Source organism: Anomaloglossus baeobatrachus, chromosome 5 (genome assembly GCF_048569485.1).
Source record: "Anomaloglossus baeobatrachus isolate aAnoBae1 chromosome 5, aAnoBae1.hap1, whole genome shotgun sequence".
In the NCBI taxonomy this organism is placed as follows: Eukaryota; Metazoa; Chordata; class Amphibia; order Anura; family Aromobatidae; genus Anomaloglossus; species Anomaloglossus baeobatrachus.
In genome coordinates this window covers 505,428,393-505,449,752 of record NC_134357.1, presented here as the reverse complement: position 1 = coordinate 505,449,752, position 21,360 = coordinate 505,428,393, and the positions used below count along the sequence as shown (strand labels likewise).

General features: G+C 49.0%; 2 protein-coding genes across 2 annotated transcripts in view; both read right to left on the bottom strand.

Annotated features, from left to right (window-relative positions):
• LOC142312846 (uncharacterized) overlaps positions 1 to 21,360 on the bottom strand; it is a 102,924-nt gene that overhangs the window by 48,025 nt on the left and 33,539 nt on the right. The window lies entirely within an intron of this gene.
• On the bottom strand, positions 12,326 to 14,127 carry LOC142311950 (oocyte zinc finger protein XlCOF29-like). Its single transcript, XM_075350819.1, has 3 exons — positions 13,683 to 14,127; positions 13,321 to 13,465; positions 12,326 to 12,555 (listed from the first exon to the last, which is right to left on the bottom strand). Exons 2-3 carry the CDS (start codon positions 13,396 to 13,398, stop codon positions 12,331 to 12,333), a joined length of 303 nt encoding a protein of 100 aa, XP_075206934.1. The 5' UTR covers positions 13,399 to 13,465; positions 13,683 to 14,127; the 3' UTR covers positions 12,326 to 12,330.

Sequence of the window (21,360 nt, the reverse complement as noted above, 5' to 3'; positions counted from 1 at the left end):
ATCCCGAAAATTGCGACCCCCCACAATTCCACCGTCACCACGATCGAAAATAACCACAGCAAGGCCAGATTCCTAACCAGACCAACCTGCCGCCATTCCTCAGGCCACCTCCCAACGTACCAATGTCCCTGAAAAAGTGGTGACGAAACCTGCCGACCCGGCCGCGTCCCTGTACAGTTCTAGCACACCATTGGGCACCACCTTCTTCAACCACAAGGCTCGGCCGTTAAAACATTGCAAGAAAAACATCCCAAACCAGAAAATCCTCCTTGATCTCCCGCGTGACCCGCACAAAATGCACCGGGGACCGTACGCCTACCCTATCTGCCGCCAAAATCTTGGCGAACACCCGCCCCATTGGCATAATCCTGCACGCAAAGTTCAAACTTCCCGAGCAAAGACTGCACCACCCTCAGCCGCCCTTTCCGTGCTGCCAGCATTGCTGCTACCACACACCACAAGGCCACCATCTTCCCCTCCGGCAGCCTGCATTCCATAGCCAAAGAGTCAATCTCAGTCCCCAAAGAAAACAAAAAATTACCGCATAACCGTCGCCGGCCCCTCCGACTTATCCTGTGCTAAAGGGAACCCAAAGCTATCCGCCACTCTCTGTAAGGCGAACAACGAGCCAGCGCAAACCATGGATCCCGCCAGACCGACACCAAGAAAATCATCTAGATAGAGGATAATGGAGGACACCCAGACACGTCCCGCACCACCCACTCAGCAAAGGAACTAAACGCCTCAAAATACAAACCAGAAATTGAAACAGCCCATAGGCAACAATGATCAACATAAACTCATCACCCCACCAGCAACCCAGAAGGTGCTGGCTCTCCGGATGCACCGGCAGCAAACGAAACGCCGATTCTACATCCACCTTTGCCATCAATGCACCGCATCCCGCCGCCCGCACCAAGTCCAGCGCTTTGTCAAACGAGACGTAGTACACTGCCGACAATTCTAGCGCGATGCCATCATTCCCTGACGACCCCCCCGGAAATGAAAGATGCTGGATGAGCCGAAATTTATCCGGCTCCTTCTTTGGCACCACCCCCAACCGGGACACCACCAGATTACTGCACGGCGGGCTCTCAAATGGACCCCCCCATCCTGCCCAACTCAACCTCTGTCCCCAACTTCCCACCCACAACCATAGGGTGGTCCCTTGCCGACCGTAAAGTACGACAAACCGGAGGCCATGCCTCGACCGCCGACGAAATCAGAAAACCGTATAAAACCAAACCGCAAAATTGACGCCGCTGCCCCGCCCGGATACCTATTTAAAAGATGGCGCCATTGCCCCCTATTTTCACTGGCGTCCTCCCTTTTACCAAAACCCGTCCCCCCTCAGCCGGAGCACTCATGCTCGAACCTGCATGCTGCCCCAAATTTGCACCGGCCGTCGCCAACTTGCCAGCACAATCCCTTTTTCTGGGTACCCGAGGGCCTGGCTCCCGTTCCCCCCGGCGCCGCCATGAAAAGGGGGGGGGGGGGGAGGGGTAGGCTCGGGGCCACCATTCAACGCATCCCTAAGGAAATGTCCTTACGGTCCCACCGAATGCCGGGCCGCAACGCCTTCCGCCGCCTAAACTGCACATCATACCGCAGCCATGGCAAGCCCCTGTCCGTGCGATACGCCTCCCCCATTGCGTCCCGATAGTCAAACAGAGCCGAGCAATGCTCCGGCTCCTTTTCCCCTTCACATACTCCCCCTTCCCAATCTTGTCCCTCACCTCCCTCTGGAGGTGAGCCCCTAACGGTCCCTCAAAGCACACGTAAACTGAACCCTATCCGCCAAACGCACCACCTCATCCCCATTTTCCTGGTCTACCGCTGTTTAACCCGCGGGCTCCACTACTCCACCAACCGCACCCGTCCCAACCGGCGCCGCCTCGCTGCTGACCGACACTGCGCCCTCCACCGTCGACCCGTCCAGGCCGCTGCTGCCGCCGGCGCGCGCGTTAACCCTGCAACAAGCCCAGCAACTGACTAAGCAATGCTGACCCCCCTTGGCGCTGCCGTGCCCGCAGCCACCTCCCCAAAACTAGCACCCCGCGCCGCAAGCAATGCCGAATCCACGGCTAGCTCACCCGACCGTGGCGCAGAAATGGAAATTGGAACCGCGACGTCCTCCGCCATCTGCTCGTCAGATTCGTCCCCCCGACCTGAGGGCTCCCTCTTCTTCCTCGCTGTAGTCGTCCTCCACCATTCCAGCTCCAGGGGACGCAGCCGATGCCTCCCCTCCACCACGGACGCCCTCCTGGGCCGCCGCGTGGGCACTGGCGGTGGGCATCCGTCTCTTCCTGTGCGGCGACAGCCCGCGAGACCGTCCTGTCCCCCGGGCCGCCGCTGACCGAATCCTCTTCTTGGAGGAGCCTCTCCCTGAGCTCAGGGGGCTCCCCACCGTCGCCTCCAGCCCTCCAGGGGCCCCAACCGTGGCATCCCGCCGGGTCCTCCCCGGGAGGGGGAGACCGCTGCTGCCGGGCGCAGTACTGATGACCTGAGGGACCTGGCAGGAACCGCAGGGCTCCTGCCGTCCCCCCTGCTCCCCGCAGCCTCACGGGTATCCGGGTGCCGCCTGCACACACCGGTCCCCCCGCTGGCTGCCTGCGCCCAGCCCCCCCCGCCACCCACGGGGGGTACTGCTGGCCTCATTCAATTGCAGGGCCCGCTCCCATTTGGAAGCTGCCGCAGGGCCGTGTCCCTCCGCAGGGTGCCTGTCACCAGGAGCAGGCCCCCCAGGCTGGGCACGCCCCCTCTCAAACCTCCGATCACCGCTGGGCACGCCCCCCGGTCCCGGGCTGCCGCTGGCCTGGTAATTGAGCCCGAGGCCTGGGACCGGAAGTAGGCCCCAGGCCGGGCCCGCCTCCGTCCAGGCCGCCGCTGGCCTCAGATCGTCGCCGGGCTCGCTCCCGGCCGGGAGACGCCGCTGGGCTCCTCACTCCAGCCCGAGGCCCGACATCAGGAGAAGGCCCCGGGCTGGCCACGCCCCCTTTGCGGCCGCCGCGGCCTCGCCGGAGATTCCTCCCTGCGGCCGGGGCAGACGCTGGAAGCAGCCGCTGCCCGCCCCGCCGCGGAGGGTCCCGAGGGGGGGGCTCTCACTGGGCCTCCTTGCCCCCCCTGCGGCCGGAGAATACCTGATGATGGGGGGGGGGGGCCTGGAACGCCGCCCGCGGCCGAGGGGGAGACAAGGGGCAGGTGCCGACGGGGAAACCCAGGCAGCCCTGAAGTGGGACTGCACTGCCTGGGCCCCGTGCACCGCCATCGCTGATCGGATCGTCCTGTCCCGTTCCTGGAGGTCCGCCATGCCGTTGGACAGGTCTGAATCCTTTACTGTCCGGAGTCACAAGGAAGGTAAGACCCCTCCCCTATAGTTTATATACTAGCCCCCTCCCCACCCTACAGTGACCCTATTCCACCAATCCCCTATAAGGGCCCATAATGCCCTTTAATTCACTTTATTAACCCCTCACTCCCTCCCTTCCCTCTGGTCATGTCGCCCCTCCCCCCTATGGGGTCCATGGCTTTCTATCCACTCCACAGATCTGCACCATCCTACATTCCCTCCCAATCTCTGTCTATCACCTACCGCCCTCCCCACAGTGCTGCACCACCCTACATCTCATCCTCATCAGTCTGTCACGCCCCAGGGCTATGGGGTACTCGGTCCTGGTTTAACTGGGGAGGTGTCACGGGTCTAGTAGCCGGTACCCAGGGGGGGGGGGTCGCTTTTAAAAATGGGTATGTACAGGGAGTAAGAATAATAGTTTGTCGTGACGCCACTTGCAGGTTGCGGCCATAGAGGGAGCCGCCGCTGCACAGTCTCTCACTGTGGCTGAGGTTAATGGCAGCCAGGATGTTGCTGTCCCCCGCAAGTATGTCTTGGTCTCAGGGGATAAATAATGGAAAGTACTTGTCTGCCAGTGACGCCGGGGTGCAGAAAGAAGGTAGACCACACAGAGGGGCTGCAGTGTAATTGGTGTTTTACTCACACTGTGTTGCTGGCAACCAGATGGCGGCTGGTCCTCACCACTAGTCCCCTTAGTTCCCAGAGCCGTATGGTGACCTGATGGCTTACTTCCCCTACACCTGTCTCTGGTTGGTGGGTCCCTGTGGCTTGGAGCGTCTGGGGGTCCCCTCCTGACTGTCATTCAGTCTTCGTCCATATGACAGGTAGCTTGAACCCTGTGGGGTCGGTTCCTCTGGTCCTGTTCCCCGGTTCTCCCGTTGCTACTGTGTCCCGAAATTTACGGTTGGTGAGGTCCTTGATGGTCTACTCACCGTGCAGATTTTATCAGGTCTGCCTGGAGCGTTTTCCAGACCTAGGGCTCTCCATCATTGCTATGGTTCCGGGAGTACTCCACCGGCAACCACACGCCTCAGCCCTCAGGTCACCGCTACACTCCCCTTCAGTACTCTGCGTCCGTCCTCTTTCACGTCCACTTACTGACTGCCCTGGCCCCTCCTCCCTGGTCATAGTCTACTGGACTGGATCGGTTTCACCTCTAAGTGGCCATCCATTGGGTCCAACCCTAGCCAGTCACCAACTCTTGGGGGTAAAAGAGGGATTAAATTGAATGTTTTGATGTTACCGGCACTAGTTTTTAGGTCCCTGGGATAGGACCTGCATCTTTGGCAAAGATGCAGTTCCCTGTAGCTCCTGATGGCTTCAGGGGCGCTACATATCTTATCACCCACTCGTGGTCTCCACAGATCTGTAACGCCCTACATCTCCTCCCCCATCTCTGTCCTACCCATGCACTACATTATACTAATGACCCAAGACTGACATCAAAATAATCCTAACCTCCCACTACAGTCTACAAGACCTCACGAACATTTTCTGGAACGCAATACCCATTACTTAAAGCAAGATGGGCTGCAGTGTGTACATCGCCCTGGCCAAAAACTAGTACTCTAGCAGGATACAGCTAAACCCCCACTAAAGTGGAAGCATCACGGGTGCAGGAGGAGCGATTCACACACACACCTCCATGGAATGGAGGGGGGCGACTGCTAGATGATAAAACTGCACACTAGTGGCTTGCATAGAGCGCTGTTCACACATGCAGATAACACAGTCACCGGAGCCCCGGTGACTGCGATCGGTTCACACAGACCGCAGATTCGGGAAGGAGAGGACCTGTGCCTGACATCAGGAGGGGTGGTGCCTCCTCCCCGAACCTACGGAGGCTGTGATTGGCTGACGAACGCCGCTCAGTCAATCACAGCCACTATAATGTTTAGCCATTGAAAATGGCACTTCTGGAGCCAACGCAGCCATGCCAATTATTGGCCTGGCTGTGATTGGCCGGTGTACCCCGTGACTCTGCCCGTATAAAGGCCGGATCATGGGCCGCTCCACCATTTTGCCTGGACTAAACTAGTGGCGAGTACGCTGTTGGAGTAAGGAACAGTGATAGCTGCAGTTATTAAAAACCAAATACATTGTAGGGACAGTAAGGGTATGTGCCCACGATCAGGACTCGCTGTGTTCAGAATACAGCGAGTCCTAACCGGGGGGGCTGTGCGTCTCCTTTGCAGGAGAACACAGGAGACCGCAGCTGTCAGTACCCACGATCAGGGTTCAGTGCGCTGTGGTCTCCTGTTTGTGTTCTCCCTACGGCGGACGCAGGCAATTCCGCATCAAACAACTGACATGGTGCGGTCTGAAAAGTCGCTCCACAGGTCTGTGTTTGCTGCGGAAAAAACAAGAACAGTGGGAACAGGATTTCTAGAAATCCCGTCCACTATGCTTGTACTGTATACCGCAGCAGTTTGGACGCAGCTGACGTATGCTGCGCCCAAACCGTTGCAAATACTGATCGTGGGCACGCACCCTAAAAGGTGCATGTAATTCAAAATCAAATACAGCGCTGCATCCCGCAGCTTTGTGTAGCGTTCGAAAACAGCAACATAGAGGCAGTTTAATTAATCAACTCAATCTATCAAAAACTAGAGTATGGAGGGGTGTTGCCTGGAATCACTGCATGTAGGAAATACACTTACTGAGCTCCTGCAGGAGATTTGAAAAAACTACTAAAATTCATAGAAAATATCAAACTATTCTATTTTGAATTATTGGACTTTCTGAAACTATCCTCTACGAAATTTGGGCTCCAGGAGCCCTATGACAAACAAGAAATCTCCTAAGAAGCTTGTGACCAACATCTGCCATCACTCTCACCTGAAGGGGAAGACTAAGCTTCTAAAAGACTGCTGTCCTACTAAAATCTGCTTCTAAGGGGCTTATAATTGCCCCTGCTTATGTGTCCTAAGTCTCTGCCCAGAGCTCACAGCAAAATATGAATGAAGGGAATGCGCAGAGAGCTTATGAAAGCTTAATATTCACTATTCGTTAAAAAAACACGGCAAAGTCACTGCCTGTTAATAAAACCCCTCGACTTGTCAGGGCATATTGACTAGATGACTGTTCAGTCATGGAGAGCTACATTGTATAGCAACAAGAGGAAAGTATTTGCATCAGATAAAAAGAAGAAATATAAAGAGTAGAGATGAATGAACCTCCTAAGGTTTGATTCGGTTCGTGTTTGTCGACTTCACCTGTTTCTGTGAACAGCAAAACGAACATATCCGAACCCCATTGAACTGAATGGGAGGCAAAAACAAAGGCGTAGACATGTTTAGGGGGCCCAAAAGCTGCAAAAACAGCTCAAACCATTTTACAGTATAGCCCCACTGTTGTAGCACAACCATTAGCTTCCTAAACTATTAAAATAATAAATATTGAGGTGGATGAGAGACCGATATAGTCCTGGTGGGCTGGGAGCCCTCATACCTCATGGAACAGCTCAAACTATTTTTCATCAATTGCCCCAGAGTACCCATAGTGTCTTTGCACAGCAGTGAAGCATTGGCCATGCACCAGACATGGTCTGACCAAAAATTTAGATCTTTCAAATTAAGATGTGGATGAGTGGCAACTGTAAGCCTTTTGCTCTGAGACCTCTGCCATTACAGAAAAGACACAACTTTGAGACCCAACTTTGCAGTCTACACATTTCCAAAAATTAAGGAAGACACCAGGACAGTGGCATCAATTGCTCCACAATACCCAAAGTGTCAAAGTCTTTTGGTGCAGCAGTGAGGAATGGGCCATGCACCAGACATGGTTTGACCCATAATTTACAGCTTTCAAATGAAGAGGTGGATGAGTGACAGGAGTAGGTTGTTCTTCTGAGACCCCTTCCACTACAGACAATACACAACTTGGAGACCCAACATTTCCAAAAATTAGAAGCAGAGACCAGGACAGTTTTATCAATTGCCCAAAGTACCCATAGTGTCTTTGCACAGCAGTCAGGCATGGGCTGTGCACCAGACAGGGTCACCGTCTGACGCACAATTTACAGCTTTCAAATTAAGTTAACATTACGAGGTGGGTGCGTGAGTGACCAGTTTAGGTCTGCTGTGCTGGGAACCCTCATACCTCATGCAACAGCTAAGGCTAGTTTCACACTTGCGTTCAGCGGAGTCCGTCACTATGGAGAATAGCGCAGTCCGTTAACGCACTGCGCTATTCTCCATAGACTTGTATGGATGACGCACTGTAACGCAAGTGTCAGCGTTGCATCTGCCGGACGACGCAGCGTCATTATTTTGACGCTGCGTCGGGCGGAAGGAACGCAGCATGTAATGTTTTTTTGAGCAGCGGAATCCTTTGGATTTCACTGCGCATGCTCTCTCTGGCTCCCTCCACCCGTAACCAGGGTACACATCGGATAACCAAGGAACCCTGGTTACATGTGCCGGGAGCCCGACACTTCCCCGCTCGGCTCCGCTCCCTCCCTCACTCACACACAACACATACAAAACACACACACACACACACACTCTCACCTGTCCCCCAGCGATGCAGTCCCCGCAGCACTGACGTCCTCAGCCATGGCCCCACTCAGCGCCACCCACTTCGCACTCCACCCCCGCTCCTCGCACACATTGTCGGCGACCGAACGATCAGCTGATCACCCGGCGGCCGGCTACTGTGAGTGATCGGCTGATCACCCGGCGGCCGGCTACTGTGAATGATCGGCTGATCACCCGGCGGCCGGCTACTGTGAGTGATCAGCTGATCACCCGGCGGCCGACTACTGTTAGCGATCAGCTGATCGTTCACAGTAGTCTGCCGACGGTAAAACTGTAAAAAAACAAAACAAAACGAATTGCGTTGTTTTGCAGCATCCGTTGCATCCGTTGTGCCACTATATGCAACACATCCGTTGCATCCGTCACACAACGCAATGCAATGGATACCGTTCAACGCAAGTGTGAAACTAGCCTAAAACTGCTTTTCTGCTCAGACCCAGCCAGGTGGCTGCAATATTAGCTTCATAAACTGTTATTGCTAGATACATTTAAGGATAGTAAGTGAGGTGGATGAGTGAAAGGTATCTACATGATTGCCAATCTGCAACCCTTCTACTATAGGCAACCCACAATCAATATTAGTCTGGTAATTTTATTGTGCTGAAATGAAGGGTACATCAAACATGAGGCCATAATAATGAAGGTGACCGTACCCAAAGTGTTTTGGTGCAGCAGTGAGGCATGGGCCATGCACCAGATATGGTTTGGCCCAGAATTTACAGCTTTCAAATGAAGAGGTGGATAAGTCACAGTAGTAGGATTTTCCCTCTGAGACCCCTGCGATCAAGCTACCACTAGGGGCGCAGCGACTTAGGTAGGAAAAGAACTCCTGACTGTAGTTAGAGAGAAGCTCACTAGAGGTCCCTAACAAGAGCAGGGATAGTCGATCAGTCAGGGTCTAAGCCGGGATTTTATGTAAGTACCAAGGAGCAAACAAGCCAAAGTCAAAGAACAGAGCCGAGATCAGATACCAGGAGAGCAAGTAAGAATAGGGGAGGACTGGGTAACCCAGGACAGGACACTGGAGAACAGGGAGGTGTGGACAAAATGAAAGATGAAACAAAATTTAACCAATAACCAGAAAATTGTGAGATCCAGACAACATCTAATGTCTATGATCAGCTTTATCCTGTCATCTCCACCAAGTATAAAATATACATTGAATGGCCACATTATTACAGACACCTATCTAGTAGCGCTCTGGGCCTCCATTAGTCTTCAGAACTGCAGGAATTACAGTAATCACCTCAGATTCCTCTAGGTGTTGAGATTGTTCCCCATGAATACTGGTCACTGCCAACAGGATCATTTTGTTTGCAACTGCTGCAAATTAGATGGAGGAGCTGACATTATCTGAAGAATATCAACTACTTCAGTCCAGAGATTCTTTATATGATTTATATCTGAGGATTGTGAAGACCGGGGAAGGAAGAAGAAGTAATGTCATGTTCCTGATGTAAAGATATGGAATATTCTGGCACCCACTGGAGAGAAGTGCTTTGTGACATAAAGATGTACTTGTGGCGCTGCAGTATATACTGGTATAGCATAACTTTTAAGCTAAGTACTGTCATAATATGGTTAATACTACAGTATATTTTAATCATGTTTATGTACAAGTTATATGAGAATAGGCAGTTGGGCAGAGGAGAGTTTCACAGGGTCAGTCCTGCAGCTGGGCCGGAGAGAGTTACAGAGCGTGAGCCCTGCACCTGGCAGAAAAGTTACAGAGGGTCAGCCCTATAACTAGGCAGGGTAGAGTTACAGAGAGTCAGCCCTTCAGCTGGGCAGGGGAGAGTAACAGAGGGTCAGCCCTGCAGCTGGGCAGGGAGGAGTTACTGAGGGTTAGCCCTGCACCTGGGCAGAAAAGTTACAGAGGGTCAGCCATACAGCTAAGCAGGGGAGATTTATAGAGGGTCAGCCCTGCAGCTGGACAGTGGAGAGTTACAGAGGGTCAGCCCTGCAGCTGGGCAGGGGAGAGTTACAGAGGGTCAGCCCTGCAGCTGGACAGGGGAGAGTTACAGAGGGTCAGCCCTGCAGCTGGACAGGGGAGAATTACAGAGGGTCAGCCCTGCAGCTGGACAGGGAAGAGGTAGGGAGAGTTTTAGAGGGTCAGCCCTTCAGCTGGGAGTTTTGGGAGATGTTTCTATTTGGTTCAATTTATATTCAATAGCCTGTAATTGTAGCACATATTTCCTACTCGCTGTAGTACTCGGCGTTGCCCAGGATAGTAACTGTCTCTCTCTCCCTCTCCCCCTCTGTCTGTTTTCCTCTCTGTCTGTCTTTCTGTTTGTATGAATCACTGTCACTCTCTCTGTCTGTCTCCCTCTCTGTCCGTCTCTCTGTTTGTCTCTCTTTCTGTGTTCGTCTCTTTCTGTCTCTCTCTGTCTGTTTTTCTGTCTGCCTCCCTCTCTATCCATCTCTCTATCTCCCTGTCTGGTTCTCTCTCTGTCTGTTTCTCTCTGTCTCTCGCCCTGTCTGCCTCTCTCTCTCTCTGTCTCTTTCTGTCTGTCTGCCTCTCTCCCTGACTGCTTCCCTTTCACGTCTGTCTCTGTCTGTCTCTTTCTCTGTCTGCCTCTCCCTCTCATAGATATATATATATATATATGTCTCTCTATGCGTCTCTCCACTGAAATCATATTAACTGACACATACATTGTCTTATACTAAGGATGTCTTTCGTTGCCTATAGCAACCAATCAGAGCTCTTATAAAATGACCTGTAGTTCCCAGCTCCATTGACTTTAATATAAGCAGGTTTTTTGGCAAATAACTGCAAAACGCGGGGTCAGGGTCACATGGTGTGTGTGCTTTGGCACCATGTTTTAAAATTTTGTCTATATTTTGAATAAAGAAGATATTTTTTAACTATACAGGATGTGCCCGATTTGCAAATTTGAGGATAAGGTTGAGGATAGCATCTTCTAAACTGACTGCTAAGTGACTGACAAACTAGAGTACGGCTGGCAGGACTTGGGACCAGATCAGAGATCCAGTAAGGAAGTAGAAAAAAGCAACTCTAGTGGAGTCCAGATAGGTAGCAAAGTGTTTGTAGGAAGTTTGAGATGAGAAGGACAGCGGCTAAGTATAACCCTGACTGACTGTACAGAGGAGTGGACTGCATGGAAAAGGAGTCAGGAAGAATGGAGGGTCAGTGAAAACTACTGAAAGAAACTGCTGGAAACTGTATAAGTTACGGTATGTGCCTCTGTTGGAAACAGAAAATTATATTTACAAATCATGTATTTGTTATTCTCCTTTCTCGCTCTCTATACACATTATATATATCGCATTCTGTAAAATTCAGTTTCTCTTCATAACATGGACTTAAATTGGGTGTCCAAACATCCATCCACAGGTAGCAGAGGATCCAGAAGGTGCCAAAAAATATTCACCACACCTTTACTCCACCTCCAGACAGAAAAGGCGCATGGATTTTTTTGCTACTTGTGCCAAATTCTGACCCTCCCATTATCAGTCTAGATTCAATGTTTTTCATTGCTCTGTGATATCATTTTTACTCTCTTGTTACAAATAAAGTTTTTACTTTCTGTTTCCATTAATCAGCAATGGCCCTGGAACTGGTCGTCTGCTGCTATAGCCCATCTGTGTAAGGAATGGTGACTGCATTCGGACACATTAGTTGAGCTCTAGCGCAGTATTCAGCTGCAGGACATAACTGGGCTCCACATGTTCTCAGAACTAATGCTGACATTTTCCTTGATACGCTGCTTACATTCAGGGGATCTAATATCACCGGATATTTTTCCTTGATCGCACCATTCTCAGTATACTCTTCACCTAATTATATGTAATCCACATGAGGTTGGTAATTTTTTAAATACTCGAGCTGTGACAGTGACAGTATATGAAGCAATGGAGATTGTTCAATCTTCCCATTCTGAAAACTGATCACTCCAATTTATGCTGCACTCTGCGGGCATGTGTCTAATAAATGTCAGATGGGAGAGTGAAAGTGTCTCTAATTAGTTGGCCATTCAGTGTATAATACTTGATGAAATAACAAGACTGAACACAAGACCTTCACAGCCGCCTACACATCATAAGGAGATGTCATGGCACCTTCTCTCCATCTACCTGATCATCCTGAGGGACATCAGGATTTTCTTGTTTACAGTTCTGTGGAAGAAGAGGACGGGGACATCTTTCTGGTGTTGTCCTCTCACTGGATAGAACTGGAGGAAACACATACAGGGACTGAATTCATTCTTTACATACAGATAATTATAGGCCGTGTGTATTTAGTCCTGTCTATTACCTGTTGATGTGAGGAGCTGGGGATCCTCCATCATGACGTCCTTGTACAGATCTTTGTGTCCTTCTAAATACTCCCACTCCTCCATGGAGAAATAGACGGTGACATCCTGACACCTTATAGGAACCTGACACATACAATGATACAGTCATCCCCCGATCCCTTCATACTGTTGCTGTATAATGTCCCAGCATTCCCAGCAGTATCACCTCTCCAGTCAGCAGCTCAATCATTTTGTAGGTGAGTTCTAGGATCTTCTGGTCATTGATGTCCTCATGCATCAGGGGGTGAGGTGGAGGCCCTGTGATTGGGCTCAGGGGTCTTCCCCATCCCTCAGACACAGGGGGCTGACAGCGCTCACTAGAGGTCTTCTTCACTACTGTGTAATCCTGGATATGGAGAGACATAATTAATAAATCTCACTACAGACATTTCCAGAGATTAGAGAGAAACTCCGTAATGCCAAACAAAATATGCGGAGGGTCTGATTGGTGTGAGGAACCCACCCGCAACACAAGCTCATAAACATGTTATAAGGAAAAAAAACATCACCACTGAAGAAGAAAGAAGAAAATCTTTATTGAAACGTACGTTGGGCTGGTTTGAGGACTTCATTTTTGATACTGACCGCCTTTACCTCCTTTAGCGGTAAATCTGCTCTGGAAACACTCCAATTAATGTTGGATATTTATCCACCTTCCTAGGGACTCTAATTATGTACATCTTTACAGGGCAATATGCAATATGCACTAATGGTATTTTTCCATATGTTATTTAATTCCAACAATGGTTGTATTTATCTTCTTTTTTGGACTCTAATGTTGTACATTTATGCATGGCAACACGCAATATGTATTGATAATAGGTTGTCATCTTTGATTTAAACATTGATATATTTTACACTCTTTGAGTACTGGAGTTATATGGAGTTATTTGGTTGAATCAGATTTGGTCTCTGTTAATAACAATTTTTAACAAAAAATGAATTGTCACTTTTGTCTAAATAAAACATTTATATAATTTTGCACTATAAAAGCTCTTTCTCCTTTTTTTTCTCCTTAAGACATTTCCAGAGTCCTCACCTCTCCAGTTCTGTCCATCTGTTATTCCCATAGATAAGAATGATGTAATGTGACGTCATCAGAATCTCTCACCTCTCCAGTAAGCCGGAAGAGGATCTCTAGGGTGAGGTGTAATATCCTCTCCGCCATCTTGTCCCTGTCCTTATCCATCCTTGATGGGTCAATCAGGAAAATTCTCTTATATAGAAGATCTGAGAGGATCCGATATTGTAGGGACCTGAATGGGGAGAAGATGACGATGTAACATCAGAAAGATCCCATGTAAGGAATCTCTGGAGCTGTTACCGGCTTCACATGATCACTACATCCAGTCCTGGCCCCGTCCTGGCCCCGGTATAACACACAATCCAACTATAGTCACACAGAGATTTATCATGGGCTCAGCTCTGATGGGTTAATGCCCCCTGCGCCCAGTAATGGGAATCTCCACATACCTCCTCCTGCAGAGATATATGGTAGAGGCTAAGTCCCAGTGGCTAGAAGAATCTTCCTGATTAGTGGGAGTGGCCGGCTTGGTTGGTGGGCGTGGTGATGTTTTCTCCCATCCACTGTAAGGCTACTTTCACACATCCGATTTGAGCAGTGCGGCTCAATCCGGCTGTGAAACCTATGCAACGGATGCGGCGAAAACACCGCATCCTTTGCATAAGTTTTTACATGCGGCCCGTCCGTTTTTTTCCGGTTGCGGCATGCTACTGAGCATACGCAGTGGAAGAAACCGCATGCGGCGGCCGAATGCGTTTTTTCCGCATCGCACCGCATCCGGCGTCCATAGGCATGCATTGAAAAATGTGCCGCAGCGGCCGGATGCGGCGCAATGCGATTTTTTTTTGCCGGAGCAAAAAACGTGCCAGGGAACGTTCCATCCGGCCGCGGCATCGGCTAAATCTGCCGCATGCGGCAAAAACCGGACCAAACGCAAGCCCATGCGGCACAATACGGCACTAATGTAAGTCTATGCAAAAAAAAAACCGCAACCGGCGGCAAAAAAAAACGGTTGCGGTTTTTCTGCAGAGCGCCGTATTGTGCCGCAGAGCAAAAACCGGATGTGTGAAAGCAGCCTAATGGTGCCCTGTGCTTACAGGACCTGTGATGATGTCACATGGAGGGGAGGAGTCAGGGGTCACATGATCAGCTCCTCAGTGTGTGCAGGACTCTGCTGTGCTGGATGAGGGGAAGTTTATGTGTGGGGTCAGGAGGGGTTTACAGTGTGGATGTGGGTGCCATCATCGGAAGGTAATGCTATTAGGTTGGTGCATTCATTCCATGAGTCTCATCCGGACAAACATGGTCCTGAAGGTCTGGACGCCCCTCGTCACGAGTGTATCATGGCCAGATGTGATTTCGGGGGAATCTGTGATCAGAAGGTCACAGTGTATAGTTATGGCAGCTCCTCGTTAGTGCCTACTTATCATTTACCCTGAGTTAGAGCTTATTCCATCTGGTCCTGAAGGGGTTAGGGTTTCTTTCTATCCTGCTGTGATTTAACAGGTGCAAATTATAATCGGTACTTACCTATCTCCTTCTCTACTCCCTTCTTATCTCCTCTTCCCACAATTGCATACGATATTTCTCCTGTACCTCCCCCATTCTTTGGAACGCACTGCACCAACATATCAGATTCTTTCCTACCGTGGAAACCTTCAAAAGGAACCTGAAGACCCACCTCTTCTGACAAGCCTACAACCTTCACTTCAGTAACCCTCAGTCCACTAAAACGCTGCACTACCAGCTCTGTCCTCACCCACTGTATCCTCACCCCTTCCCAGTAGACTGTGAGCCCTCGTGAACAGGGACCTCTCACCTCGTATACCAGTCTGTGCCTTGTATTGTTCATGATTAATGTACTTGTTTATGTATGCCCCTTTTTCACATGTAAAGCGCCATGGAATAAATGGCGCTATGATAATAATCTCCGCTGCAGCCATTCCCTTCTGCTATAAATATCTACTCCCTTTTGTTGTTCGTACTATATTGCCCACACTGAAGAAGCCTGTCTCTGGAACAGCTTAGGTGTTTGTTTCTGTTGCAGCTGAGAACTTTTCTGCTGGAGAAGCTATGGAGTTAAATTTCTCTCCCCACCTGTTTGTTTTACCTTCCTGGTGCTGGCTTTTCCTTTAGGCAGAGTGACTTCATGGCCAGAAACGACCTAGGCACTTGATGGTGCATGGGGACAGGAGGACTGAGGACCCATGTAGGGACGTCAGGGAGTTCAGGGATCATGCTCAGCTGATTGTTAAGAGGTGACACCGCTCCCCTCTCCCTATTGCCAGGGTCTTTAGTTGTATTGCTTTCATGGTTTTTCCTGTGTTGCACCACTCGCTGGTAGTTCTCTCGCATCTGGTATGACACTTGCAGTCACATCATGACAATTGGTGATACCTTAGATCAGTATTCCAAGATTTTATGGTAATTGAAGAAAAACATCCAGTGAAAGGGGTCTTGTGGATGTGAACAATTCATTGAGGAATTTGTCAAGAATTATTCTTTGTCCTGAGCAAGCGTAGAACACTAGTAGGTGTGTACTAGAATTTTTATTTAAAAAATACTGCACCATTTCCATAAATGTTTATATCTTATCTATCTCTTTTAATTGTAACCTTAATCTAAGGCAGGAACCTTAGATTAAAAGCACCACTCTTTAAGGCTATGTTCACACTAGAAAAATTATTTTTCTTAAGAAATTTCTCAAGAGTGAAGGATTAGTGCACCTGCGTTAAAAAATGCACCAAAAACGCACCTGCGTTTTTGCCGCGTTTTCGGTGCGTTTTTGGTGCGTTTTTACCGCTGGTTGCTCCCTGCGTTATTGTGCCAATTATCTATGGCAAATAACGCAGTTAGCTGCAGAAAAGAAGTGACATGCTCATTCTTTTTCTTAAGAAAATCTACTGAAAGAATTTTCTTAAGAAAAAAACGCAGTGTGCACACAGCTAATTTTTTTTGCCATAGGTTTTGCTGGGGAATGTCTGCAGAAAGGTTACAAGAATTTCTCAAGAAATTTCTGCAGCAAAAACGGACCAAAAACGCAGGTAAAAAAGCAGTGTGTGAACATAGCCTTAAGGTGAAAATACTTCTGAAATGATTCTACTTGATATGATTTTTTACGTGGCAAAAACTTGGCATTGTAACAAGTGTGAGTAGACGGTGGGTAAATTCTCCTTTGTCATTTTCATCAGAATTTGGAGAGCCTTGGTTTCTTCTATATTCAACATGTTCTTCCTACCACTGAGCACGCGATTATGATGAGGGAAGTGAATAAAGCAACATAATCAGTTAATCAATTATTCCCATCGTACCAAACCATATACACGCTTTTAGCACAAATCCCACCAGATACGCGAGCGTAGCCTGTTATTGATTTGGCAAATGCTTTTTTCTCTTTACCACTGCATCCAGGTTGTCAATACCTTTTTCATTTCACCTTTCAGGGAAAACAATATGTTTGGTCAGCATTACCACAAGGTGCCCAGAATTCACCGACACACTGCTCAACAGCACTACAGAGTCAGTCCTTCAGACCTGGATCCACACACAACCTTCAGTTGTGCTGTTACAGTATGTGGATGATTTGTTGATCTGTGCACCAGATGCTGAGATGTGTAGGACTGCTTCCACAAGTCTCCTGCAGTTTCTAGCACAAAATGGATGTAAGGCCTCCAATGATAAATGTCAGTATTGTAATCTAAAGGTTGTTTTCCTAGGCCATAATCTATATGGACCTACCAGACACCTCACTCTTGACCACATTTAGGCCATACAATCCATTTTTGTTTCCATTACCTCAGTCAGCTCAATACTTTCCTGGGCGTAATCTCCTATTGTAGGGAATGGATTCCTAATACTGCCTGATGCGGGCGTCACACAGTACGATATATTGTGCGATATGTCGGCGTGGTCACGTCGTAAGTGACGCGCATCTGGCATCGTTTGATATATCGTAGCGTGTGACAGCTAAGAGCGACGGTGAACGAGCAAAAATACTCACCTTATCGTTGCTTGTTGACACGTCGCTCATTTTCAAAAAGTCGTTTCTTCTTCTGTGCTCCCGTTGTTCATCGTTCCCGAGGCAGCACACATCGCTCCGTGTGACACCCCGGGAACGATGAACGCAGCTTACCTGCGTCCCACGGCTCCCGATGGCTATGCGGAAGGAAGGCGGTGGGCGGGATGTTTACGGCCCACTCATCTCCGCCCCTCCGCTTCTATTGGCCGGCCGCTGTGTGACGTCGCTGTGACACCGAACGTCCCACCCCCTTCAGGAAGTGGATGTTCGCCGCCCACAGGGACGTCGCTCTGCAGGTAAGTATGTGTGACGAGGGTTTAACGACTTTGTGCGCCACGGGCAACTAATTGCCTGTGACGCAGAAACGACGGGGGCGGGTACGATCGCTCATGCGATCGCACGATAGATCGTCCCGTGTGACGCTCGCATTACACAGCACCATCCTCACGCTCGCAACCGGGGAAGGTGCTGTGGAGACCAATAGTGGACCCACTGGACCACAGGGAGACCCCGAACATACCCTTTCGTGGGGTAAAGTCAGGGATTGTGGCAGATGACTCCCACAGCAGGGGCAGACACAGGAGCAGACAGGACAGAGTCTCAAGTATAGACCAGGACCACCAGAGTAGCAGAGGCAGGACAGACAGGCAGAGTCACTATCAAGGCAGATGGCACGGCCAGGACGGACAGGCAGAGTCTCTAACACCAACAGGGTAGGATGAACAGGCAGAGTCACTAGCAAGGCAGATGGCACGGCCAGGACGGACAGGCAGAGTCACTAACAAGGCAGATGGCACAGCCAGGACTGACTTAGTCACTCTTACCAACAAGGCAGGATAGACTGGTGCAGATAGGGGCAGGGACAGGACTGCAACCAGATGCCAACAGGGCATTTCAGACTAGGACCAGGTACAGGCTGGACAGGACTGAAACCAGGTGCCAACAGGGAAGGAAGGGCTGGGACCAGATACAGGCAGGAACAGGACTGGAACCAGGTGCCAACAGGGCAGGATGGGGTAGTAGCCAGGTATGGGCAGGACAGGACTGAAACCAGGTGCCAACAGGGCAGGACAGGATGGTAGCCAGGTACAGGCAGAACAGGACTGGAACCAGATGACAAAAGGACAGGATGGGTTGGTAGCCAGGTAGGGCAGGACGGGACAGGACAGGCAGGTACAAGCGGGACAGGATGGCAGGTAACCTGACGACTAATTAGACAGAAAACTGGCTAAACTTAGGGCGTTGAACAGGCACCTGCCCTAGTGCCTCTCAGAGATAGGCTGAGAGACACTTCCTAGGAGTGACACGCTGGCCCTTTAAGAGAAGGGCAACGGCACATGCGCACACCCTAGGAACACTTCCGGAGGCCCTGTGCCATGTGCACAGGCCCCAGGAGGAGGGAGGAGGAGGAACCTACTTGGAGGGGAGCAGGGAAGCTGCACAGCTGGCGGCAGTGAGTGACAGTGCATCCTTGCAGGAGGGGAGGGCAAGGATTGCAGGGACGCAGTGTTACACACATGCAGCCTTTTTATGCCTCAATTAAGTTGCCCTTTAATTTGTCCAAAGATGTTTTTGATGGCTTTTATACCCTTAAATGTGCCATCATGCCTGCAAAAGCACTAGGTTTTGCTAATTATGAGGTTCTTTCAACCTCTATTGTACAGAGTTCCAAGGTTTTGCACCGGAAGTTTTAACTCAAACTCATGGTTCCTGTCAAAGTCCTGTCACTCAGCAAACCTAGTAATAAAAAGCAGACAGTTGAACTCTAGTGCTAAGATATGTGGAACTATGCAGTGCTGGCCAAAAGTATTGGCACCCCTGCAATTTTGTCAGATAATACTCAGTTTCTTCCTGAAAATGATTGCAATCACAAATTCTTTGGTATTATTATCTTCATTTAATTTGTCTTCAATGAAAAAAAAGAAAAAGATTTGTCATAAAGCCAAATTGGATATAATTCCACACCAAACAGAAAAAAGGGGGTAAACAAAAGTATTGGCACTGTTTGAAAAATCATGTGATGCTTCTCTAATTTATGTAATTAACAGCACCTGTAACTTACCTGTGGCACCTAATAGGTGTTGGCAATAACTAAATCACACTTGCAGCCAGTAGACATGGATTAAAGTTGACTCAACCTCTGTCCTATGTCCTTGTGTGTACCATATTGAGCATGAAGAAAAGAAAGAAGAGCAAAGAACTGTCTGAGGACTTGAGAATCCAAATTGTGAGGAAGCATGAGCAATCTCAAGGCTACAAGTCCATCTCCAAAGACCTGAAAGTTCCTGTGTCTACGGTGCTCAGTGTCATCAAGAAGTGTAAAGCCCATGGCACTGTGGCTAACCTCCCTAGATGTGGAAGGAAAAGAAAAATTGACAAGAGATTTCAACGCAAGATTGTGCGGATGGTGGATAAAGAACCTCGACTAACATCCAAACAAGTTCAAGCTGCCCTGCAGTCTGAGGGTACAACAGTGTCAACCCATACTATCTGTCGGCGTCTGAATGAAAAGGGACTGTATGGTAGGATACCCAGGAAGACCCCCCTTCTTACCCCGAGACATAAAAAAGCCAGGCTGGAGTTTGCCTAAAACGTTTTGGAAGAATGTTCTCTGGTCAGATGAGACAAAAGTAGAGCTTTTTGGGAAAAGCCATGAACATAGAGTTTAGAGGAAAAAAAAAGAGGCATTCAAAGAAAATAACACGGTCCCTACAGTCAAACATGGTGGAGGTTCCCTGATATTTTGGGGTTGCTTTGCTGCCTCTGGCACTGGACTGCTTGACCGTGTACATGTCATTATGAAGTCTGAAGACTACCAAGAAATTTTGCAGCAGAATGTAGGGCCCAGTGTGAGAAAGCTGGATCTCCCTCAGAGGTCATGGGTCTTCCAGCAGGACAATGACCCAAAACACACTTCAAAAAGCACTAGAAAATGGTTTGAAAGAAAGCACTGGAGACTACTAAAGTGGCCAGCAATGACTCCAGACCTGAATCCCATAGAACACCTGTGGAGAGATCTCAAAATGGCAGTTTGGAGAAGGCACCCTTCAAATTTCAGGGACCTGGAGCAGTTTGCCAAAGAAGAATGGTCTAAAATTCCAGCAGAGCATTGTAAGAGACTCATTGATGGTTACCGGAAGCGGTTGTTCGCAGTTATTTTGGCTAAAGGTCGTGCAACCAAGTATTTGGCTAAGGGTGTCGATACTTTTGTCTGGCCCATTTTTTGAGTTTTGTGTGCAATGATCAATGATTTGATTTTTGTTTCATTCTCTTTTGTGTTTTTTCATTGCAAGCAAAATAAATGAAGATAATAATACCAAAGAATTTGTGATTGCAATAATTTTCAAGAAGAAACTGAGTATTATCTGACAGAATTGCAGGGGTGCCAATACTTTTGGCCAGCACTGTATATATGGGAATATAGACATGTATTATTGCTATGAAAAAAACACAAAAATGTAGATACTTAGGAAACAAAAATGGCCAGTTTTATGTGAGCCCAACAGCAATCAGCAAGGCGAACCTGCGTCCCTATCAAACTAATGCCTCTCTTTAGGTTAAAAAAACCTACAATTTATGGGCGGACAGGAACCGGCAAATGGAGAATTAAAATCGCCTGAGGCTGAAGAGCAGGAGTACTCATCAGAAGGCATAACCCTGTAATCTAAGAAAAAGATTGATGCCACATCCTACCTTTCTAATGTTAACAGGTGCAAACTGAACATGAAACATGACATTTGCACTCTGTAGTGCTAAGATATGTGAAACATTCAATATGGGGATATAGACATGCATTACTGCTGTGTAAAAACATGTAAAAATTGAGATACTTAGCACGTAAAATTGGCCAGTTTTATGTGAGCCCAACAGCCAGCGGCAAGGCACCCTCATTTTTGTTGGATCACTATCAAAACTAATGCCTTTCTTTGGATTAAAAAAACCCCTACAATTTATGGGTGGACAGGGACCTGCAAATGGAGTATGAAAATCACCTGAGGCTGAAAAGCAGGAATGCTCAATCTGAAGGCATAAACTTTTTGTGTGCTAAGTATCTCAATGGCGTAAAAGTTTAGCCGCCCCTGGGATGGACTGTGAATGCTGCTTCTCCC